This window comes from Macrobrachium nipponense, chromosome 12 (genome assembly GCF_015104395.2).
Source record: "Macrobrachium nipponense isolate FS-2020 chromosome 12, ASM1510439v2, whole genome shotgun sequence".
Taxonomy (NCBI): Eukaryota; Metazoa; Arthropoda; class Malacostraca; order Decapoda; family Palaemonidae; genus Macrobrachium; species Macrobrachium nipponense.
This window is the reverse complement of record NC_087205.1, coordinates 44006268-44033767: the sequence shown is the minus strand read 5'-3', so window position 1 is coordinate 44033767 and position 27500 is coordinate 44006268. Positions and strand designations below refer to the sequence as shown.

The following is a 27500-nucleotide window of genomic DNA, read 5'->3' as shown; positions in this document are numbered from 1 at the left end:
AGTTGTCTGTTCCCCCAAACCGCTGTTATTACTTCTGTGCTCGTTCTTTGATATATCATCTTGACCAGCCTAACCTACTTTTCTGGGGCTTTCCTATTCCTCAAGCACCAAAAGATCACTTCTCTTGATATTCTAGCGTATACTTTCTCTACATCTATAATTATACAATAGAGCTCCTGGTTCCACTCTAGCCTATTTTCCTGTAGCTGTCTTACTATGAAGATGGCATCCACCGTCCCTCTTCCTCTCATGAAAACATACTGCTCTTTCCCGATCTTTATAATCTCTATTAATCTCTCATCCAGTGTCCTCTCTAAATCTTTCAATCCATGCTCTGTTAGTTTAATTATCCTGTAGTTACCACAATCCATGACATCTCCCTTCTGCTTGTATATATAAATTATAAATATATATATATATATATATATATATATATATATATATATATATATATATAGACATATATACCCCATTAGACTCTCCTCCCAGTCCCATGGAATTTCTTCCTCTTCCCATAATAGCTTTTAATAAATCCAGCATCCATTTCTTCCCCTCTGTACGTAGTAATTTGATCATTTCAATTTGGAACTCCAATGAACCTGGTGCTTTGCCATTCTTTATTTTACTTAACGCTCCCTTCACTTCTGTATCCTATATCTCCTTCACTGGTCCATTCACCCTTTGTGCTTCACCTATCTCCTCTCTCTCATTTTCAGTATTTAAAAGTTGTTCAACATACTTTCTCCATCTCTTCTTATGTCTTCATCCCTAGGCAATATTTTCCATCTCTATCCTTGATGACACCCAATTTACCCAAATCCTGTCTCTGCCATTTCCTCAAGTTTGAAATCTGATAAATACCCTTTTCTCCTTCTCCTATTCCTAGTCTTTCACTGAACTGCTCTGCTGCCCTTCCAATACCCATACCTACCTTCCTTCTCATATCTCTTTCCTCTTCTCAGTACCATTCATTTGCACCTTGAGCATGCCTTACTTTCCAATCCTTAAATGCTTTTGATTTTTAAAATAGATTCTTGCACCTCTTCATTCCACCACCACTTTTCTCCTCTCAACACTTTTAGTTTCCTACCTCTCATTTTCAAATCCATCACCTCCAACCTATGTTGTTTAACATATATTTCTCCCAAGATCACTTTGCAGTTCATTACATTGCTATTGATGGCTCCTCTAACCAGGATGTAATCTATTTGGCTTTGAACCCCTCCACTTTCATAAGTAATTATCCACCTTCTGAAACCATGTGTTCATAAACGTATGCCAATTCCAAATTCTGAGCCATTTCCAATACATGATCCCCATCTTCATTTGTAATTCCAACACATGGCCTCCATGTACCTCCTTACATCCATCTCTTATCTCTCCCACCCGGCTATTCATATCAGCTCTTATTATTAGTTTCTCCAACTCTTTCACTGTTCTAATGGGAGCCTCAAACTCTGTCTAAATAATTCTTTCTCTTGTGCTTGGCATCCTATCTGAGGAGTGTATGCTGATATTATAATTACTACTTTGTCCCCTCTCTTTACTTCTACTACTTTATCCATTCAGTTGTTACTTACTATAATTTCAACTACATTTCTTCCCTCTCATGACCCACCGTATAGATCTCAATACCCATTTCCTATCTCTCTAGTGCCACTCCTTTTCCACCTAGCCTCCTGCACACAAAAAATCTATCCTCCTCTTCTCTATCACATCTATTATCTCCCTCAGCCTTCTTGTTAGAGTACCGACGTTCCATTTACCTGCTCTTATCTTCCACTCTTTCACTAACTTCTTTGCTCACAGTCGTGAACAACCCTCGCGCCTCACTTACAGGGGAAGTCCCAGCCGCATTCATATTCCTTACAACGCCAGACATGGTTTATTGTTCGGCACAGGGTTTTTGCGAACGTGTGCCCTTGCTGTTATCAACCACAGTTATTGTTGGTGGGCCTTGCAAGGCAGCAGTTTCCACAGTTATTAGCTGTGGGCCTAATCTTTTACTAAAAAGTAACACTGCAAAGTAGCAGCTGTCCTTTTATTTGCCTTTTACGACATGCAGGACCCATGGTGATAGTATTCTTACACCCCAACCACAGGGTGTATATATATATATATATATATATATATATATATATATATATATATATTATATATATATATATATATCTATCTATATATCTATATATATATATAGATATATATATATATAGATATATATATATATATATATATATATTATATATATAGATATATATATATATAGATATATATATATATATATATATATATATATATTATATATATATATATATATATATATATATATATATATAACAATGATGAGGAGGAGAACAGGAGGACATAAAGACTTGCTAAAAAGAGTCGACCCCCCAACGTTTTATAATGTCTTCATTACATTTTCGAGGGCGGTACAAAATAAATATAAAATATAAGAAGGCTATAAATTTAAAATGTAAAAGTTAAAGTTGCACCATGACTACAAATTTAAAATACTGAAGGGAACAATTAAAAGGGACAACGTAAAAAACAAAACAAGGCGTGATGCAACCTCCATCTTACTCGGGACGCATGAAAGATTTTCTTCGTAATTAATACTCATACTTAGTACTACTTACACTAACAGCAAAGATCAAATAACAAGGACGGAAATGAAACACTCATATATTCTCAGCTACAAGTGGAAACACAAAATAATTGAACAGAAACACCCTAAATTCAGTACACCAAATAAATTAAAATGCGCTAAAATCTACAGTAAACAGAGCCTTGTTTCATCAGCGAAAATTATAATATATATGTTATATTTTATTAGAAATAATTTTTATGTATTGTTTAACATGCACATTATTTTATACATTTTCATTCTAATATATAAATCATAAATATCCTGTCCTAAAGTTCCTGTATCTTTAATAACTCAAAGAGAAACACCTTTTTCAGACCTTTTTAGGCTTTTCTATGGGGCTCTCCTACCCACCCAACAACAACAACAACAAAGTAGTTTGTAGGCTTACTCCCCGAGGAAACGAAAAATACAAAAGGTAAGCAAGCTGGACCAACCTATTCAGAAGCAATGTTATGACTGAAGAGAAAACGAAGGACTAAGAGAGGTTCAGTGTGCAAGCAGATGTTCGGCTGTTTAACAGGGGGACGAGTCGTTTAATCGCCCTAAAACTGAAAAGTCCTTTTTTCAATAAAAGTTTTACACATTTTAGAATCATCTCTAAGTGTTAGAAAACTCTGGGTTTGTAATTTTACTGCCTGTTCTATACCTCCTCCGCGATGGAAGTCTACGCGTACCTTCAGAAGTCTCCTGGTGGGTCCAATATAAGTTAGGGCATCAACGATCGTTGTATTTAAATAAAGACCCGATGGTCAAGGATTACCAGGTATCAGGTGGACCTTAATGGCTCCAAACTTATTTTAGATTGTTGTGAGCTTTCCTTAAAAGTGTCATCAAATAACAAGGGAAATTTAGCTTAAAACTTCAGTTTAGAAACATTGTTAGTTGTAGGCTTGAAAAAGAAGTACTCTTGATGTTAGAAATATTATTTTGTCAAAGAACAAGACATCTAAAAAAAAGAGTTGATTTTAATTTTCTTTTTCCAAAGTAAACTTAACATTAGTATGTTGTATATTGAGAAATGCGAGAAAGGAATCAGCATCATAAAAAAGGGGGCAGCAAGCTAAGAGACAGTTATCTAAGAAGCGCTCCTCCAGGGAGCACATAAAAATGTTGGTAAAAGTAGGACCGAGGGGACCTTCCATTACCATGCTGTCAACATACTTGTATGACCTACTGTTGAAAATAAAGGCTGTGTCCAGCAGTCAGGCTTAAAAGAGTTTTAAAAACCTAAGGTTAAACACTGTCGGATTCAGGAAAAACCTTATTTAAAAGGACGTTGACATTTCCTCCATTGGTGCAGTCACTCATATTAGTTCATGGATGTACGGTGTATGAGAGAGATTTCCATTTCACCCCTTCTGCATGACAGGTGTCTGGGAGTGCAAAACTCGCCAAATGTTCAAATACCTAACTCTGCTGTTGAAAGTTTTCGGTGTGTACCCATCTTATGTCACTATAAAGACCCGTTGTCCAGAAAGTGGTTGGACAGAATTCAGCTTTATACCCAGAGACATTCATGAACTTATATGAGTGACTATACATATGAAGACATTACAAAACGTTGGGAATAAATTGAACCTTTCAGTAGTCTTTGTCCTCCTCCTCACTGATGAATATTCGGCTGTGTCACTGCGCTTTGGATATATATATATATATATATATATATATATATATATTATATATATATATATATATATATATATATATATATATATATATATGCATTAAGCTACAATGTCCTTCAATATCTAATTTACTCTACCTTGGGATTAATATTTTTATATATGTGAACCAAAGGGGAATTTTTAGTTGATAAGAAATCGTCAGCTGATGGGCACGAACCACAGAACCAAGAAATCAGGACATACAGTGATGCAGTTGTAACCACACGAGAGGATAGATGTGTGGTTAAAAGTGCTTCACTGTACATCCTGATTTCTTGGTTCAGTAGTTCACGCCCATGAGCCAAGGAATTTCTCATCAACTAAAAATTTTCTTCCAGTTATCATATATGAAATATATTAATTCTGAGGTAGAGTTAATTAAATAATAAAGGACTTTTGTAGCTTAATGCATATATATGAATCACAGTGATTATATATATATATATATAATATATATGTATATATAATAATATATAATATATATATATATATATATATATATATATACAGTCAAACCTCAGTTTTCGTACGCCTCTCTTTTCATACGTTTTGGTTTTTGTAGATTTGTTTCTATAAAATTTTGTCTCAGCTATCGTACGTTTCCTTGGTCTTTGAACACTCGGAAATGCTCCATCCAGGGCCCAGCACGTGACAAGGTCCCCATATCGAGTGCCCAAACAAAACGTCTCATCTTTTTTCGTAACCCATTCTGCTTTTGTGTTCATTGTTTTTGTGCTTTTTGTTCTATTTTATTATAGTGCAACTGCTAAATAAGCCGTTATGGGACCAAAGAAAGTTCCAAGTGCTAGCCCTTCTGTAAAAAAAAAAGGCGAGAAACACTATAGAATTTAAGAAAGAACTCGTAGCAAAGTGCTGGAGGAAGTTGCATGCTGTTAGTGAATGTAAGGCCAGCAGAGGCTGGTTTGGGAAATTCAGAAAACGAATGGACATACACAATGTGCCTACTTCAGGGATTAAGGACAGTTTGCTGTAAAGTGGAATGATGTAAAAAATTTTGCAGATTAATTATCATCCCAACAAAAGTTGTAATCTGTCTCCAACATGTTTAATGACAATGCTGCGTTTAACTTTAGGCAAATTTTAAAGAGACACCAGAAACAAATGTCTCTAGACTGTTTTGTTGGGTGACAGGAGTCCAGTTGAACACTCAAGCTGGTCCTAGTGCAATTAAAAAAACGAGAAGGGAAATAACCTCAGATAGTGCTGGTAAAAACCGAAGATAAGTAACTCCAGATAGGTCCTTCATACCTGAAGTCCTTCTGGAGGGAGATTTCCCTTCAAAACAATAACCTCTCCTCCTACTTCTCTCCTCCTCTCCTGCTTCCATATGCTAACAAGTGTTTTCCAGAAAGGTACTCATAGTATTCTGTATGTAAAACTGTGTTTATTTCCTATAAAATATATTTTTTGTTAATATTTTTGGGAGTCTGAAATGCATTAATTGTATTTACATTATTCTTTATGTGAATTACAGCTTCAGTTTTCATACGTTTTGGATTTTGTGGGAGGTTCTGGAACGGATTATGTACGAAAATCAAAGTTCTACTGAATATATATATATATGTATATATATATATATATATATATATATATATATATATATATATTATATATATATATATATATATAATATATATATATATATATAAACCTACACACACACACACACACACACACACACACATATATATATATATATATAATATATAATATATTATATATATATATATATATATATATATATAATAAATGCATTAGGCTAAAAATGGCCTTTAATATCTAATTCGCTCTACATCAGAATTAATGTATTTTCATATATGTTAACTGACAAAGTACTTATCAACTAAAAAATTCCCCTTCGGTTAACATATATGAAAATATATTTATTCCGAGGTAGAGCAAATCAGATATTAAAGGACATTTGTAGCTTAATGCATAAAATCATGGCGAATGTGATAAAACTCATAATATGGCTACGTACGACAAAAGCACTACAAAGTTATCAAGGTCGAGGTGGGTTGATGCCGACTCTAAAACAACGGGGATTTGTAGGTGAGAGGCGGCATTAACTTATACCTCTCGTGTTAGCCTCGTGGGTAAAGTGCTTCACTGTACGTCCTGAATTCTTGTTCCGTGGTTCGCGCCCATGAGCCGACGAATTTCTCATCAACTAAAAAAATTCCCCTTCGGTAAACATATGAAAATATATTAAATCCGAGGTAGAGCAAATGAGATATTAAAGGACATTCGCAGCTTAATGGATATATATGAATCACAGTGATGTGATAAGACACGCACACACATGCACACACACATATGTATATATATATATATATATATATAATATATATATATATTATATATATATATATATATATATATATATATATATATACATATATATATATACATATGTGTATATATATATATATATATATATATATATATATATATATATATATATATATATATATATATATCTTGGACTGTCATCCAAGCAGCTACGCCAGAATCTCGGATTGCTGTCCAGCAAGCCACACCTGAATCACATACTGCTATCTAACCACGAGAAAGTATCGCCCAGAAAATCTCCTTAAAAAGAGTAACACATTTTATGTATTTCCAAGCACTCTAAAAAGTGTATCTGAAACTAGAGCCGTGACTCACGAGGAATCCTTTGTAATGTGGGAACAATTCTCTCCTTCAACACTGTAATCATGAAACGACTAGACAAATTTAGAACGCTCCAAGGTCACTCTACAATCGGGGTACTCTTACTTAGGATGTGCAACGTCATGGCTAAAATACTTGCATGCACTACATACATACGTGCATAGTTTTCTGTGGATTTCATGTACTGGAATTATATTCAGAACGTAAAATCCACACAAATCTGTACGGAAAAGACCACGCATGGGGACACCTACAGATATATGTAGCGGATTGCGTGAATTTCAGGTGCTGGATTCCAGGTACTAGATTACAGGTACTAGAATTGTACTTATCACGTAAAATCAACAGAAATCTATGAGGAGAATCTAAAAGCAAAAGACAGATTTAGTTAAATTCTCCACTCTTAAATTGAAATGACTTGGTAAACATATATACTGTCTGTCTGTCTGTCTGTCTGTCTGTCTGTCTGTCTGTCTGTCTGTCCTGTCCTGTCTGTCTTGTCCTGTCTGGTCTGTTCCTGTCTGTCTGTCTGTCTGTCTGTCTGTCTGTCTCATCATTTTTGAAATCCTTCGAACTCCCCTTAAAGTGAGAATCATCATTTCCTGCGAAGTGATGAGGGAAAAAATGGAAAATAAAATAAAAGTACGATCAAGAACTACTGACATGTGGCGTTAGCTACAGTTTCCTGTCTCATTATATAATCAAAGTTTTCTCCGTCTCGGTATATTCATCGAGTTTTTGTCTCAATATATTCATCAAGGCTCTCTGTCTTCATATAGTTAGCAAAGGGCTGTCTAAATGTATTCATCAAACTTTTCTTTCTCGAAAGATTCTTCAAGCTTTTCTCTCTCAAAAGATTCATCTCTCAATATATACATCACAGTTTTCAGCCTCAAAAGATTCATCAAAGCTCTTTATCTAATATATTTAACAAAGTTTTCTGTCTCAATAGAATCACCAACATTCTCTGTATCAATAAATTCATCAACGTTTTGAACATTCATCAAAGAAGAATGTTCAAACTATGAACTAATTACAGTGTGTATGTGGGAGTGTGTATGTTTACAGTCTTTCAGTGTACATGGATTTGTATGTTTATGCGTAGATAAACTTTGATCCCGTGGTATGGGTGTAAGAATACTACCACCGTAGGTCCTGCGTATGGTAAAAGGCGACTAAAAGGACAGCTGCTGCCTTGCAGTCTTACTTTTTAATTAAAGACGAGTCCCACCGCCAATACAATTTACTGTGGTTCATGACAGAAGGGCATACGGTCGTAAAAGTCCCATTTCCCAAACATTAAATCATACCTGGTGATGCCTCTGATAGAAGGCAGTGGAAAAGGTGCATCCAGTAACCGACCTCTTAATGTAGGGATAACGGCGGGAAAGATGTGTATGCGCAAAAAATTTATTAATACTTAACGATTCAGTTGCTAAAACACTGGACTCGATTCGAGTTAAAAAGAAAATAAATAAAATCTCAGCAAAGTCACCACAGTACTACCATAAGAGCAACAAGCGAGGCATGAAAAGTTTATCATTGCAAATTCTCACAGCTGAGCCGTCATTACGGTTGACCTTACGGGAAGAGTCTTCAATGACGAAGAATTTCTCTTTTGTTGTGTGTGGTTTATCAACTGTTTGGTTTATATATCAAAATCTACGTCCATCTGTATCTATTTCTATATCTATAATTATACGCAAAGGCGAAGCACGGAAATACAAAAAACAAATGCAGATACTTGTCAAGACAATCAAAAGACAAAAATAGATTTAGGGAATGAAAGACTGAATAAAACAAATATAAAGAAAAGTCAAGGTTGAGTTCCCACGATAGAAAGGTGTCATAAATACGTTTGTCCTCAGATAAACACAACCCAAGGACCTCCTGAACGCAATTCCTGAAGGAAAGTTTAGCTGAACTAGTATATATTAAGTATTAATTTTTTAGATTTTTACCTTAAAACACTGCTCATAAAATGTCTAAAGCTTCCTGCTAGACGTGAATTCTTAACGCTTTGCATCGTGGACCCATACTTTTAAAAATGAAGGCACTATAAGAGAGGTCAAGACGTTAAGTCCCGTACCCTGCCGAAGATCTGATCAAGGTACTGTCATTACGTATTCTGGGTATAGGTCAGTTATGAGAGATGTTGACCCTGGGTTGGACGGAAGCATATATTAAAGTGCAGTCCATCACCCTAAATTCATGTTTAAACAGAAAAAAAATATAAGGACCAATATCAATTGATTCGAAATTGCCCGCAAAATTAAATGAGATTAAACTCAAAATAATAATTACATGCAAAATTCGACTCACAAATTCAGACAGTTTCTCATACTAAGCAAAATCGTTCATAAACACAAATTAAATCAGCAGCTATAATAAATTCTGTTCTGGAAATATAACTTCATATATTACTGCAAACTTCAGTATCAGTAGGCTATCTAGAGCAGGCTTCTGCGTAACGCATTCGTCATAAATGTAATCAAGCCCACAGTGACAAAATCACTCTCCTTCAAGATATGTCATGATTTGTCTCGCCATATTGCTTGCGTGAGAAAGTAGTTCTAGACTCAAACCAAATGACAAAGCAGTAAACAAGTTGTGCTTGTAAAATCAAACAAGAGGATTTAGAACCCACAAACCTCCGCCAATGCAGAGCACTTAAATTGGGCCAACTAGGCCGTTCTCACCCCAAAAGTGACAGATACGAGGTGGATTTCTTGGTTAAATTTTCGTCAGAAATAAAAGTATGAAAGTTTTATTCAGTTTAGTCCAGTAATTTATTTTCTCTTGGAGAAAATGGAACTTTTTTTTTTATTAATAAACAAACCCAATTGGTCCAGTAATTGATTTTGTTTTGGAAAAACTTGTTTACTAAGAAACCTACCCAAAAAGAGACCGTTTGGAAAAAGCAATTTGATTTTGAAATTCTTGCCATTCTTGTCACAAAATACTCATATACCTCATACAATTAATACTCAGTGCTACAAAACACAAAGCCATATATGTTTCCAGCCAGCAAACAGCAACAAACACAAGACCAACAGAGGCCGGAATAAATAATAAGGTAATCTTATGCCATGAAATATACTGACTCACTTTTATTGAAAAGCTATTCTGGGAATAGTCTTAACTTCCAGTTGTGCATTATCATCGAAATTCTTTGCCCCTCCAGAATCCAAGCAGTTTGAAGTTTACACACACACACACACAGAGAGAGAGAGAGAGAGAGAGAGAGAGAGAGAGAGAATCACTGATAATTCACATCTGTTATTCTTTTCTTTCTCACTTTCAGTTCACATTCCAACCAGCCGAGAGAGAGAGAGAGAGAGAGAGAGAGAGAGAGAGAGATAATCATTCTAAGATAATTCATATCTACAAATCTTCTCTTTCTCAGCTTCAGCTGAGGTTTCTATCAGTTGACTCACAACCAGATACACAATTCACAGCTTATATCAAGAGAAGCATTCTTGAAGAAAAATCCAAATACCGGAGAGAGAGAGAGAGAGAGAGAGAGAGAGAGAGAGAGAAGAGAGAGAGAGAGAGATGCCTACCATTTTACGCAAAGCTACGAAAACCACCAGACTGCACTACAAATAACAACACGGGCGGAAAGTGTGTGTGGGAAGTGGAGAGAGGTAGCTGGAATAGTATTGTGATATGAAAATGCCAATCAAGCTAAAAGTCAAGATCTACAGCTAAGTGATAAGACCAGTGTTAATGTATCGATCGGAAGCCTGGGCTCTAAGAAGAAAAGAGGAGGTAAAGCTTGAGAGAACAGATATGAGAATGCTGAGGTGGATTACGGGAAAATCACTGCTTGAGAGATTGGGAAATGACGAAAAAAGAATAAGCACATGCTTAGTAAATATTGCAGAGGAGACAAGAGAGGCACCATTGACTTGGTATGGGTATGTATTGAGCTGTTAGAGGAAGAAGATCGAGAGGGAGACAGAGAATTAGATGGCGAGATAAAGTGAAAGAAGGTATGGGGAGAAGAGGTTTGGGGGATGATGATGCCTTTGATAGAAGGCAGCGGAGAAGGCTCATCAGGCAACCAACCTCTTAATGTAAGGTTAACGGAGGGAAAGAAGATATATAGAAATATATCTTAAGGCGCTGGTTAGACATGAAAATAGACATATATATTAAAATAAAAATGGGATTGATAACCTCAGCTCTTGCTGGTTAGAGAAAGATGCAAAACAGTGAATTCCTCAAATAGAAAACACGCCGTTTGCAATACGAGATACGAACACATTCCAGAGATATGAGGTAAACCACAAGGGAAGGTCACTTCAGGTGGTTACAGGTCACCAAGTGCGTGCAAACGTGTACATGGGGAAATGGAAATGCACAGAATAGTCTAGCGTGTGTATGTTCATGTGTTCAGTAGCATGCGTGTATCCGTACATCTTTTGGTGGGCGTAAATACGTCCGACGGTTGAACAAGTGAATGAGATATAATCTCTAGTATGCGGATTAAGGGGCATTACCTGATATTGATTGTGTGTGAGAAACACGCCGTAGAGGAAGGCGTTTGGAGAGCCGTTATAAAAAGGTAAAGTGAAAGACTGAAAATTATACCTTTTATGTATTGACATTGAGTTCAGTCTAGAGAAAGGGAAGTGCGATGCGACACCCATTTATTGACGAACTTTAACATTTCATTGTTTGATAAATTATATTCTCATTTTCAGATGGACTTGAAGTCACCATTTAGAAAAATGTGTTCTCTAGACTTTGTGTTGACTTTTAAAGGGTGTGAATAGTCGGACCAAAGAGATAAGAGGGAGTACTTACTTAATAAGATTTCGGGAAGAGTATGGTAGTTTAATGATTATTGAGATGTTTTTAACTCATTTTATCCCATTGCCATTGTCATGTTAGCTATTTTGGGAAATAAAAAATTATATTTTTGTAATAGCGGGAGTTTGAATTTGATTAGAGTTTAACAACTGATTTTTCAGCTAGCTTCAGAGATGTCGCACAAAGGGACCATGGAAGGTCGGCTACGTTTCCTGGTTAGGAGTTCTCTCCAGTTATTTAAACGAGCGAAATTTTGCATTTTGACACTCGTAATATATATATATATATATATATATATATATATATATATATATATATATATATACATAGTGAAACCAGCGTACTGTGTGAATATATAGGAAATTGGGATGTATTTATATATATATATTATATATATAAATAAAACATACATGCCCATCCCTTTTCCTATATTCACACAGATACTCTCGTTTCAAACTATTTATATAGTACATATTTATATATGCTGACATACCACAGGAAAATGAAGCAATGGAAAGGTTTTAATCTTGACTAGTATCTCTTAATATCAAAGACATCTTCTAGGGGACTGATACATAAGGAAGAAATTCACAACATATATATATATATATATATATATATAATATATATATATATATATATATATATATATATACATACATACATACATACACACATATATATAGTATATATATATATATATATATATATATATATATATATATATATATATATATGTATGTGTGTGAGTGCGTGCGTGTGTATGTACTGTGTGACGGTACAAACGAACACACTGATCAAGAGGTGGAGATAAGAATGTGAATATTTGGTTTCCATTTGTAATGTCACTCTTGCATACATAAAGACGAATCCGGCTAGGATTAAGAGAGAGAGAGAGAGAGAGAGAGAGAGAGAGAGAGAGAGAGAGAGAGAGAGAGAGAGAGAGAGAGAGAGAGAGAGAGAATTCAGCAGTCCTTCAAGATTTGGCCTTGAAATGGTTCTTGAACACTCTACAGTCTAACAATTTTTGTTCTTTTCTTGTGCCTAGAGCAACAATTACCAGAGAATGTAACAAGAAAGGTTGTGGTTATTCGCAAATGCCTAAGAAAAGCGAATCCACGGATGATAACGAGGTTATCATGACAGGACAGACAGGAAGAAGAGTCCTCTGACGGAAGATACTTAAAAAAACAATAACAGCATTGATAATTGATACGTTACATGAATATGGTTACTGTCTGGTAACTGTATGATTGGATGTTCGTTCAATTTAGGCCAGGAATACAGTAACATATCTTTCCGGCTATTATTAATATTCTTTTTTAAATTTTCAGCCTGATCTGGGCTACACGCATTGACCGGAGCCATATATTCATTTGTGAGACTAAGAATTTTATGGCAATAATAAAAAGATGAAATGATACAGAAATAATTAAAATATAAAAGGATAACAAGTAAATATAATCAAAATGGAAGTTATACAGACATTAAGCATTAGATTAGTATAGAAGTTTTTAAAAGACCAGTAAATAAAGAATTTAAACATAAAATATATATTTCATATATGATATTTTAACGATTTCAATAAACACCAAAAGTAGAAAACGCGTATTTGATAAACATGACTTCAAATAAAAATACCGGAAAAATCAAACGTAAAATGTCTTCAGAAATGAAAAAATCATACAATTCCTTTTGAGAAGTAAAATAACACTGAACCGAAAATTGGTTCAATCTTCAAAGGATGGAAGAGAAAATCGTACGTCTCAGAAAATTCATCAATTATCAGTGACTTTCAACTAAACCAAATCTGTAACAGATTATAAGAATAATTACAAGAAATAATTATTACGTGATGCACCCATCTTGATAACCCCAATTATTCACAGAATGCACTTTTCGAGTGACCAGCCAACCCTGGCTAATGGACGAGATATATAATTGGTCAATTATGAGTCACATCTGAAAATTAGTGAAAACATAATGATTCTTGGAAATCCTGATTTCGAAAGAAGCCAAGACATAAAATAGTCATTATATTTATCCCTGAATTAAGAGAAAATGATTTAAATGGAAAGGGAAATATATTTGGAAAGAAATCTTGTTTTTGGAAAAGGAAATCCAGTATTTCAGGGAAAAAACATAAAAGAAATTAAAAACATTTCTCCATACACACAAAAAATCATAATAATTATTTAAGCTAAGGAATATTAATTACCAATTTCAATTGGACATAAAACTTACAATGATTTGCTGCCATTGCTAGAGCAGATTATTGAAACTGCATATCTCTCTCTCTCTCTCTCTCTCTCTCTCTGGAAATTACAATGATCTACTATTGCTATTACAAGACCAAACTATTGAAACTGCAAATCTCTCTCTCTCTCTGTCTCTGTCTTTCTCTCTCTTCCAACACCAAGAAAGGACATAAATAAACTAGAAGGGATACAAGCAGGAGCCAAAGTTAATTCCATCCATCAGGCAAATAGTTACCAAAGACGACTAGAATGTATGCCTTAGAAACACGACGATTGCGAGGACAGCTAACAGAAACATTCAAAATACTGAAAGGAATAACAAAAGCAGATAGTAATCTATTTACGTTAAACGAAAACCAGACAAGAAATAATGGATGGAAACTAGAAACTGAAGAGATACAACAAATCCCATTGTGGAAACTTCTTTACATACAAGATATGTGACATGGAATAACTGCACCATAATTGGTAAACAGCAGCAGTGTGGAAGAGTTTAAAAGAAAGCTGGACAAAATTATTAGAACACTGAATGAAGAGTAAAACCTGCTCCTAGAAACACGTGAGCACACGATGTCTTCTCGGATGGACTAATGATAATAAGTCTTTGAGATATCCTAATCCTTGTAACTCTCTCTCTCTCTCTCTCTCTCTCTCTCTCTCTCTCTCTCTGGACATTATAATGATCTGATCTATTGTTATCACAAGACTAGACTAATGAAACTGCAAATCTCTCTTTCTCTCTCCTTTTCCTCTTTAACGGAAAATGAAGCCTAAAACTGACCCATAAAGTAACTTGTTAATAACAATAAGAGTAATCTATTATCTATGATAATTCAGTGATATAGTTAATAACTGAGACACGACTTGAGACGCGCTTTTTCTGTAAGTTAATTATTGCTGGCTTTTATTGCACTGATGAAACTACTCATCTCGAAAAAAGCAACGAAAAGTGGTATTATAAAATGGTTGTGCATTATGGGTATAGATATGGAATTTCATCTAAAATTATGACAAACACGTTTACTGAATCTCGTTAGGTGACAATTATTATCATGTTCTTAAAAACGAATGATAAAATTAAACGCTAAACAGAAGCACAAAAATGAGCGAGGAAGTTTAAAAAAAGAACAGATGTTGATCGCGGCCAAACCTGCCTTAAAAAACAGTAATTTAACAGTTTCTTGCTAAAAAGCAGCAAATACCTTCCTACGCTTTAACTGTGACAAATGACAATTCTTTTTACCCTGGTGAGTCCGCCTAGCGCAGAAGATGAATCCGCTATATATGATACAGATAGCGGACTATCGGGGTTTTTCCCCTGGTGATTCCACTGTGTCCGTTTCCAGGCAATATGGATCCGCTGCTTGGATTCGGGTAGCATACGCATCGGGACTTACGTTATGAGAGACGAATGATTAAAACTGCAACGTGAAAAGACCGTTTCGGACCCTATTTAAATCCGGGCCGTGATCACGATGAATGACCGTCTTCAAAAGCCAAGAAGAAGAAGAGGAGGAAGAGGAACAAAAATTATTTTGCGGGTGCGAATGCCGCCAGCTGCTACTTCGTATCAACGTGCCCTACTTTTGAAAAAACTCAGCGATGTATAATAATAATCATGTATTATAAAAAAAAATATCTTTCTGGGCTGTTTCGAGAGCTTGCCGGATTATGTGCTACAGAAGGAGGTGGGGTTTGGAGTGAGGCCCTTTACAGTACTCTCTCTCTCTCTCTCTCTCTCTCTCTCATACCACAAGAAACCATTCATCAGGTAATTCTTTCTCTCTCCGTATACCAGAAGTAAGAAACCATTCACCAAATTATTATTCTCTCTCTCTCTCTCTCTCTCTCTCTCTCTCTCTCTCTCTCTCTCTCTCTTTCTCTCTCCTTAAACCACAAGTAAGAAACCATTCGCCAGGTTATTATTCTTCTTTTGACCAAATAATATTCACAAAAGAAGACGTTTAAAGCAAAATAAAAAAGCTAAACAAGTTCAATCTCCTGGTCCGGATGGGATTCATCCATGAGAAATTCTAGTTACAAGAGGAGATAGTTCCTTCCTATATAACTTTACAGAAAAACTGCAGAACAATGAAAGGCACCCAAAGGATGGAACTAGGTAATGTGCCCCAAGTTTATTAAAAAAAAAAAAAAAAAAAAAAGGAGCTCCAATCTCTAACGTCAGTTCCTTGTAAGGTTTTTGAGTGCATAATTACAGATCAAATTATGGATCACATTGATAGACACAACCTGTTGTTAAACAGTCAATATGGCTTCAACAAAACAGATCCTGCCTATCGAACCTGTTGGAGTTTTTTCATAATATACTTGATATTTACGACAGTAGTAGAGCAATACATATGCTCTACTTAGATTTCCAAAAAGCCTTTGATAAAGTTCCACACAAGAAACTAATGACAAAATTAGGGTTTTAGGAATTGTAGGAGGAGAAATAGTAGGCTGGATCGAAGACTGGCTAACTAATAGTAAACAGAGTCGTAATAAACTGTGAAGAATCAGAATGGGCAGATGTGAAAGCGGAGCTCATCAGGGGTCTGCCCTTGGCCGCTCTTGTTTTTTTATTTATATCAATGAATGACACTGATGTAAGATTAACTAGCAGGATAGCCAAATTTAGATGACACCAAACTAGGTGTAAATCCAGCAGATCCAAATACAGTGGAAAGTTCAAGAAGTGATTTAGGGAAAATAGGAGAGTGGTGAAAAAGATGGCAAATGCCTTTTAACTTGAATAGACAGTAAAGGGTTACAAATATAGAACAAACAACCCTCATGCCAACTACATGGTGCTTAGGAATGACATAAATAGTGTAGAACAAGAAGAGGACCTTGGAGTTATTATTACCAGGTACTTAGAATCCACAAAACAGAGTATAAAAGCTGAAAAGAAGGCACATAAACTAGTGGGATACATAAAGAGGCAGTTCAAATACAGAAAAGGGAAACGGTGCTGCAGCTCTACACATCAATAGTTAGACCTCATCTTGAATATGCAGTACAGTTTTGGTCACCAACACTAAGAAAGGACATAAATAGATTAGATGCAAGCAAGAGCCACAAAGTTAATTCCATCCATCAAGCAAATAGTCACCAAAGACGACTAGAGAGCATGAACATGTATGACTTCGAAACACGACAATTGCCAGGACAACTAATAGAAACATTCAAAATACTGAAAGGAATAACAAAAGTAGATAGTAACCTATTTACGTTAAACGAAAACCAGACAAGAAATAATGGATGGAAACTAGAACAGAAGAGATACAACACATTTCATTGTGGGAACTTCTTTACATACAAGATATGTGACACATGGAATAAACTACCACCAGAAGTTGTAAACAGCAACAGTGTGGAAGAGTTTTAAAAAAAGCTAGACAAGATCATTAAGACTCTGTGAATGATTAGTGAAACCTGCTCCTAGAGATAAGTGAGCACATGATGTCTCCTCGGATGAACTACCAAGTCTTTGAGATACCCTAATACTTGTAAATCTCTCTCTCTCTCTCTCTCTCTCCATACCACAAGTACGAAACCATTCACCAGATGAATACTCTCTCTCTCTCTCTCTCTCTCTCTCTCTCTCTCTCTCTCTCTCTGTGTGTGTGTGTGTGTGTGTGAGTGTGTGTGTGTTAAGGGACACGAAACAACATTTCAACAACGTAATCCTTCTTTAAGTTCATGACGTTTTGAAAACTAGAAAAAACGATTTAAAAAGTCTTAAAAATTAGTACAATTTCTCCAGCCTTGAACTCTAAGGCGAAATGGGAGGAGGAGAGGAAAATACGAACTGAGCTACCTATCAATTAAGTGGTATATGAAATGGGGTTCTTCTTTCGGAAAGAATAGAGTATATTGTGTCATTATCGTGTGAGTCTACTGCATTTCTTTCTTATTTTATGTGAGATTATATAATTCATGTGTGTATATGCCGTGTATGTCTATGTAAATGTATTTCTGGTCAGTGTATATATATATATCATATATATTATATATATATATATATATATATATATGGGTAGATAATGTGTGTGTGTGTGTGTAATAGATATATATATAACATATATATATATATATATTATATATATTATATATCCCTTATTATATATTATATATATATATACCTATATATATATATATATATATATATATATATATATATATATATATATATATATATAATATTTATATATAATATTATATTCTATTAGTGCAAAAAATTTTACATATATATATATATTGTGTGTGTGTATGTATATATATATATATATATATATATATATATATATATGTATATATAAAATCTTTTGTACATACATACATACATATATATTATATATATATATATATATAATATATATATATATATATATATATATTATACGACACTATTCTAACATGTAGAAACAAATTTATAAGCATAAAAAATTACTGTGAGACTGTCAATCAACCCTTGCACAGGCAGGTGTTGCAATCAATGCAAAGGGCAGGTGGATCGACAAAGCACGCCATAAATCTTTTAGTACAATAAAATAAAAACATCACTGTCGTTGAATAAAGGTAAGGAACAGTTAGCAGAAACCAGATTTTGCTGGAAATAAAAAAAAATCCGACATTCTCTTGAGTTACTGGACTTTGCTAAATTGAATAAATGGTAATTGTTTTAGTACTTCAAATATCAGTCACACTGATCTGACAATTATTTTGGAGTTAATGCATTTTGCTAGCTTGAATAAATGTGAATTTTTAGAACTTAATAATCAATCCAACTGATCTGATAATGTTGCTTAATCCCTTTGTTATAACTGTGTGCGCGCTGAAAATGTCCCCGACTCAGGTGAGAAGGTCTAATGAGTAATAATGACAGCCCCTCAAGGCAGTGTGGGTTTTCCTTGGCAGGTAACTGGAATGCGGAAGTACTGGAGGGGATATTAGTATGTCAATAAGAGTAGTATCCTCTTCTACGTCGAAAATTAGGACAATTAAGTTCAGCAGTTCGTTTTCTTTCTGAAACTGAGTCTGTCGAACCAAGCATTGGGGCGCTTTCTGCCATTCAGTGCTGGAGGCAGTGAAAAGAGGGAGTTGGAGTGGTTGGACAGCATGGTCAAGAGATCTAGGAAATCAAGGAATTGAAGTACAAGGATCTAAAGGAGGAACTGAGAGAAAATGCCACAGTTGCACTATGACGTAATAGTCAGAAGTGTTGGACAGCAAGATTAAGAAAGGAAGCCGGAATGGAGGTAAAGCGAAAGGCTAGAGAGCGGGCGCAGCTATAGGCTGAAGCGACGCCACAATCAACCTTTAGTAACGCCTACGTGTGAATGTACTGACGGCACAAGCAATCAACGGGGGTCTTGTTCTTTTGCCTCCTGGTGACACCGTTCTTAAGGAAAACGGATGTAATCTTGTAAATAAATAGGTTGGCTGACATGTATGTACAATTTATCGTGGTTGGTCTCTCTAACCAAATCCCAAACATAAAGGTATGAACCGATAATCAATTAGGAAAGCATTGTATAGGTGAAAATCGATTAAAATTTGAGTATGTCATTATTATGATTATTGATGAACTAGATAAAAAATTAATAACAGAAAAAGATAGACATAATAAAAACTCGATAAGCACTTTTAAACTAATTATGTCAATTACGTAACGGTGGCAGTGGTTGGCTGATGATGACGTAACGAGAAGTTAGATAAGCTGTGTTGATGACAGTTATACAGATTAAATAATTGGAAGTTGTGAGGCAAGGAAAAATCTCTTTAGCCGGGTTCCGCGATCTCTCTCTCTCTCTCTTAGGTACTACAGTAATTCATCTGTATATAGTCGTATATATATATATATATATATATATATATATATATTATGATATAGTAATTATTGATATATTTATACATCCTTAATTCAATAAACTCTTTCTTTCAAAATGAAATGACCCATTTCTTACGTAAGTTATATATATATTATATATATATATATATATATATATATATATATATATATATATATTTACCCTAATTCAGTGCTCTCTTATATTGACACATTCCTTCTCTCTCTCTGTCTTTTTCTCTCTATCTCTCCTACAATGAAACTAGCCAACTCTTTCGTAACTTTTACGACATCTCTTCACAGTCCATTACACTAAAACTTCAAAATAACTCTTTTCACGAATAATTCGACTTTCGTAACACTTTTAACAGATTACAAGGGCAGGTATGAGTCTGCACTAAAACTAAATATCATTATGTGCAATCGCATATAAAGCCGTCACTGGAAACTGTGGCTGGATTTGTACTTCGTATCTTAGCCACAACCTCTCTCTTATCCTTCCTCCGTTCTGTCACAGGTCCTCTCTCTCTCTCTCTCTCTCTCTCTCTCTCTCTCTCTCCAAAACCATCTACACAAGTTTATCAGAATTCAACTGATAGTCTGTCCAGTTCCATGGAATGACTTTCTACCATTATCATGATCTTTTACTACAACCTCATCTACTATCTGTACCTTAGCCCATTTATTCCCTGGTGGGTGGAGGGGGGGCGCCGTTGCAAAGACAAATCCTGACTTTCTTTAGAGGAAATAAGAGAGGACACTCGTGCCTTCCCTTTGTAACTGCGGGCAACGGTGGCGCCTCTAGCGGCAACGGCGCATAATGGTAGTTTGACGATATCAACCACATGAGGGGGGCGGGGAACAGTTCTGTGCTGAAGTTCCTTGTCATAATTCAAGAAAGAAAAGGCATGAGTTATCATTCGATTCCCAAAAGACAAGGATAGGCGAGCAATATTTTTCAGTTACATTTTATCAAAACTAAATTCACACTAACGAAATTATGAGATATGTTGATGGTTATTCTCTCGTTGTTCCTTTGACCAAAGAGTATACTGTACTCTATACTCTGCTTTGGTTGGTTCATTCACCATGTTTTGTCTAGACAATATGATGGTTACTGTGATGCTGATATAGAGTGAAGAGATTGGACAGCCTAAGATAGCCAAACCAGTTTGTGATGTGCCCTGCCTGACGCCATCGCTATGTGTTTATTATGTAAACAATGACGCTACTCATACAATCTAATGGGAAACCCAGTATTTTTTAAAACGCGTTTTGTCGGCAGTCCGCCAAGGCTGTCAAATGATTTAGGCACCATTTACTAAATACAATATCTACTGTATGCAGAGGTAAAATATTCAATTTTGCTCGTATGTTTCCTCTACAGTTAAGAGTTAAAGTTTTGTAGATATGGCAACTACATTATGATTATTTCTAAGCAGCCTTTAAAGATTGGTAAATGATCTTTGCAGCTTTTACCAAGGACAATGTGTAGGTACTGTATTAGAAATAAAAATATTTACTCTTTTTGCTGTAGTTTTCATACACTTGACCAATAAAGTTGACTAATTTGCTGACGATATGTGCCTTTCTTAACACCATAAATTTACAGTTTTGCTCTCTGGAGGCAAAACTAATCATTATCGTTCTTGATTCATGGGTCAAACTGACAGGCAATAAAATTTGACAACAGTATGCTAAATTAATTGTCATCTCCAACGCTGCTATCTCAAATAAGCTTGATTCACAGTCATAATAATTATTATAATGATAATAGCCTAGATTTAATAGCCTGATCCCTAACAGCCAATATACAATAGGCTATACAATCATTTTATTGGATTTTAAAATGTACTGTATCCATAGTGTGGCCCTTTATCCCGTCTGCAGTTTCTAACCCGAATTAGGTCAGTAGTGGTCCTGCTCTTTGTTCTTGTCAGGAAATCCTAAGCACAAAATTGACAAAAACCAGTTCTGAATCTCGCTTATCATTAGCAACAGGCTTCCTACACTCACCTGCAGACAAAAGGCATATTTAAACCTACGGGGCTATTGCACATCTTATATGAGAACCTACTTATTTACAATATAAATGTCATTACAATCTGCATCAATTCATATTTATACAGTTGTGATTCAGGGGCAAGTGCACTGTACGTACTTTGCAGAACCAGATCAAAGCATCTGAACCAAGAGTAGAAGCTATTTGCAGTTTCAAGAGCAATTATTACCAGGAAGCACATATGTAAAACTGTGTAATGTGAGTCATACTGGCCTGTAATGTTACATATAAATATGTGTACTTTTGTAATATAATAAATTTTGTGAAATGTTTATAATGTTTATGTACTAAACATTTTCCTATCCGCAATAATAACTTATTTTTATAATGCTGAACACAGTAATCTTTGGGGAAAAATTGCCTTTGCTACAACCCCTCTCCAAAATTTTAAATGTTACTATACTTGATACAAATGGAGATTAAAATGTTCATAAGGAATGGTAAAAAAAGAAAGAAAAAAAAAACCTAAAACGTGTGACTCGAACACTGAAAATGTCTGCTGGCAGTGTTGGGCCCAGATGTACTAAACATACTTGCGATGTCTTGAGTTACGATGGTGCTCGTATCCTCATTTTTCTGGCTTTCATTGTGATAATATTCCTGTTTTCCATTTAATTTCTGAATAATATGCTTAGAAACATATTTGTATTTGTCTACAGTTGCAGAAAAAAGTATTACGAGCCCAGTTTCATAAAATAAAGATATCAATTTCAGTATGATAAAATAGATATCAATTTACAACGGAGGAGTTTCAGGTTGTATATAGTTTGGCCTTATATATCTTATAAATTTATTTATTTATTTCCTTTCCTCCATCATCTTCAAACTTTTGAACAGAACCAGGTTTAGCACCAGGGGTTATAGACAAGGAGAGAATATGCTGTATGTATTGACTCATTTTTTTCCAATAAAATATTCAAATAATTAATCCAGATTAGTGCATTGATATGTAGATAATAATAAAAGATCAGAAGAAAGTGTTACAGCCCACAAAAAGTGCTAACATTCATCTTAAAGATTAGTGTGGTGTATGCCAGCACAAACAACTCTACGCGCTCGCCGTCGGAAGGCGCCACCAATGAGGACTCTCGTTACTCTCCAGACTTATTTTCTATACTATTAGTACTCTTTGCTGCCACTACTACTACATGTCACTTGAAGCAGAGAACGGAGAGCAAACATTGCAACTGAGGATCCAAAACAAATAAGCTGTGTAGTGATAGGACATGTTAAGGGAAGAATCTAATAAGATCATAAAGATACAGTTGACATGGCAAGGTTTAAGAAATGGGGTTTGCGAGAGAGAATGTGTTTATATATATATATATATATATATATATATATATATATAATATATAATCTATCTAATATATATAATAATAATAATATAAATAATAATAATATCAATAATAATAATAATAATATAATAATAATAATAATATTAATAAAAGGAGTCCATAAGAACGCCAAGATATAGAAAGGAAGTAACTATATTTCAGAGACTGTTGTCTCTGAAATCTAGTACAGAAATATTTTGGAGTTTTTTATGGGCACCTTTTATTATATGGAATTCTGTTGTAACATCATTTTTACCTGTCATATATATATGTGAGAGAGAGAGAGAGAGAGAGAGAGAGAGAAGAGAGAGAGAGAGAGAGAGAGAATTTTAATATAAATGAAACAATGAATTCAATACACACACACACACGCAACACACACACACACACACACACGACACAACACACACATATATATATATGTATATATATATATATATATATATATATATATATATTATATATATGTATGTAGTATGATGTATGTATAGAGAGAGAGAGAGAGAATTACTTGCAAGATTAAACGATACCCGCAACAAAATGACGAAGACCAACTACCGATAAAAAGATAGCTAATTTCTCTGATGACTGATCGCAACAAAGAAATAAACAAAGAGAAATGAGAGGAGATGAGGACCGGAGAAGACAAAGGAGGAAAATGAACGCTGGAAAAGGTCACAGGCGTCTAATGGTGGTCATCAAATTTAGATGATTGGAGGGACATGAGATTTTGTTCACTTCTCTCTCTCTCTCTCTCTCTCTCTGCAGGATTGAAAGGAAGAACTCGAATTGGAATGAAGAAAGATGTGGAAGATGAAACAAGTATTTACGTACACACAAAACACACACACATATATATATATATATATATATATATATATATATATATATATATATATGTGTGTGTGTGTGTGTGTGTGTGTATTTGAAACATATATAGTACATATAATGGATTATATACGGATATATATAGTACTAGTATAGTTAAATATCTTATATCATATTGTTCTATATATATAATCGGTATATATAAATATCACACCCACACCACCACACCCACACACCACAACACTACACACACACATATATATATATATATATATATATATATATCTATCTATATATCTTAGAGAAAGAGAGGAGAGAGAGAGAGAGAGAGAGAGAGAGAAACACAGTAAATAAAATCCTTAGACATTGATAAACTTCAACTATAGCAGAATTGAGAGAGAGAGAGAGAGAGAGAGAGAGAGAATCAGCAAAACCCCACCTAAAGAACTCAATGAAATCGAACTCTTATGGAACGTTCATAAAGCCAGTGGTTCGCAAAACGAAAAAGTTATTATTATTGGGTCCTGCTCACCTCATAAATCCATAGACGTGAAGGAAAGTGATTTTTTCTCTCGCTGTGTCAAGAGAACGAACCTTTTTGAGAGAGATGGAGGTTTTTTCTGTTAGCACTATGTCCTGTTCCTTGTATATTTATTTGGTTTACCGTCTTCTCGACTTGTAGGTTTTTACTGTTGCATAGATGAACATAGAGGGTTTTAACGTCAAGTTCTTTGGATCTATATTTTTACTAAATAACTGCACTTTTAATTTCACATATGCGAGCAATACACATATATATTCAGCTTTGGCTTGAACATACAAACACACACACACACACACACACACACATATATATATATATATATATATATATATATAATATATATATATATATATATATATATATATATAAACTCTATCACCAAACCTTTGTTCCGTAATGAAACAAATGTCATTCAGGCGTTGCCCATACACTACACAGCCATTAGGGCGGAAATCCAATCAAAGTTAAACGAGGAAGGAACCACACGTGACGCGACTTGACTCCCTTATATAGATTGCTTTACCTTAGTATCGATTCGAAAAAAAATAATTCCAATCGAATGACTCACGATTCAACGGTGGTGAGTCACGGAAGAGAAGTAGGTGAGTCGGTGATTTATTGATCGAGTTTTAGTTTTCTTTAGAAGACAACCCTGGAGATGGCTTTTTCTATCCGCCCTCAGATCTTAAACACTATTAAGGCTAGAGAGCTGCAAATTGGTAAGTTGATTATCCACCCTCCAGTCATCAAACATATCAAATTGCAGTTCTCTAGCCTCAGTAGTTTTTTATTATTCAGTTAACGTTAAACTTAGGCGTAATCGTTCGTCTGACAACGACATAGGGCAGGCCACAACCGGGCCGTGGTTAAAGTTTCATAGGCCGTGGCTCATAAAGTATTATACCGAGACCACCGAAAGATAGGTCTATTTTCTGTGACCTTGATTTACGCTGCACAGAAAACTCGATTGCGCTGAAGAAACGTCGGCGCATTTTTTATTTGTTTATTTTTCTGAAGGTCAGGCTTCGGGTCGGTTTATGCAGTATTCTATAGAGAAATAGAAATAACGAATGTCATAGCTTTAAAAATTTCATTTTTCTTAACAATGGGTCAAACGAGGCCCGAGAACTAACAGATCGCTTGTGAGTAATGACATTCTATTGCGAAAAAAAGGATCAGTACGAATATGTAAAATATATTTAAATTCTACTGTGACATGGTTTGAAACCCCCCCAAATTTTTTTTTAATATTTTCAGTCTCTGAATTTAAGGAGTCAGAATCGTTCAACTACAAAAATGTTATGGGGAGGAATTTAAAGATGTCATTTCTGCTTACTATTAGTTACTAATAATTGCTGAATACAATCCTTCCGCGTGTCAGTCAGTCTACAATATGATTCAAACTTAAGATTTAGTCCACCTGACAATTCTATGTGAATTAACCAGTTTTAAATATACCGCTACTGACAACTGAACATTATCATTGAAAAAGTACAAAATACATCACTTCTGTTACTCACATATATGATTTAACCAGCTGACAGGGTATCAGTTTCAACAACTGTACAAGATGGCATAGCCAGCTCAGAATGACTTATTATCTACAGCTGCAAGATCTCGTTCAGCTTTTAAGGGAACAGAGTACAAAATTTCGTGAGCACTTTCCCATTACTGTCGTTCATTCAACTATTCCAGCGCAGCTGCTGAACCAGTCAACCGAATTAAGTTGCAAATGTCAAGGAAATCTCATTTTATTGACGCAATAAAAATTACCTTTCGCAAATACAAGGAAATGCTTTGTTTGAGGCACAATCAAATTAAAGTCAGATAATACAATGGGAGACCAACAGAGAAATACATAAAATGTTTTGAATAAAAGATGATTATATCACACATTTCAATAACAAAAGGAATCTACTTTCAATGTACAAAACTATTTTAGATTGAAATTAAGCATAAGCATTTTTTTAAAACTGCTTTGCAATTCAAAAACTATTCTCAAACTCTGATTAATACCCGTATGACTAAATAATATATGTCACCTTAAAGTTCATGTTAATAATTATCACATTTCAATAACAAATTAAATCTATCTTCTATCTTGATGGGAAAATAAAATTTTATAAAAAGGTTCAAAAACAAATTTTTCACCTAAAAACAACAACAGCAACAAAATAGTTTGTAGGTTTACTTCCCCGTAAGAGATTTTTATTTATTTATCTTTTTTTGCTTAAAGATTACTAAAACCTATTTACTTTGAACTATGTGTATGAAAGAGCCTGCGCACAAAAAAAATCTATGCATCATCTAGTATTAGTTCCGCTATGACAAAAATTTGTCAAGGTCATTTAGTGTCAATGCAGTTTTATGGCAACTGAAATTTGTCAAGTTCTCATTCTATCTCTTGCTGTGCGTGTTACGTAACATTTGAGGTTCTTAGTGTTTAAAAATATTAGCTTTTATTTTTTTTTTCTGAGCCAGAAATGACAACTGTAGACTTTTGTCATTTGTCCTTAGGTTTTTTTCAGTACGAGTAAAAAATCAATTTCTGTTCACCTGATCAGGCTCAGACTCAAGAACAATTATTTGCAAACAAATTTCCTAAAACCTGCAAAAACAATTCTTTATAATAATTTTCTTGCTACTACCCTCAGTGCTTTTTTTCTGGTTGTGTCCGTAGCCAGAATTCAACATGAAAAGTGAACAGATTCGAAAACTTTCAAGAATAACTATTTTCAAATTTATTTTCCAAAGCCTGCTAAACCAATTCTTTAAAATAAATGTCTTTCTG

At 34.7% G+C, this 27500-nt stretch overlaps 1 protein-coding gene across 5 annotated transcripts in view; it reads right to left on the bottom strand.

Annotated features, from left to right (window-relative positions):
* Positions 1–27500, bottom strand: part of LOC135224508 (uncharacterized) — a 388697-nt gene that overhangs the window by 94007 nt on the left and 267190 nt on the right. Inside the window, exon 1 of one of the 5 annotated variants that reach the window (XM_064263542.1) lies at positions 24698–24853. The exons of the other annotated variants lie outside the window; for them this stretch is intronic. Within the exon in view, the coding sequence (XP_064119612.1) occupies positions 24698–24702 (5 nt within the window). The 5' untranslated portion in view covers positions 24703–24853. Of the gene's footprint in view, positions 1–24697; positions 24854–27500 lie in introns of those variants that run through there. 5 annotated transcript variants of the gene reach the window in all.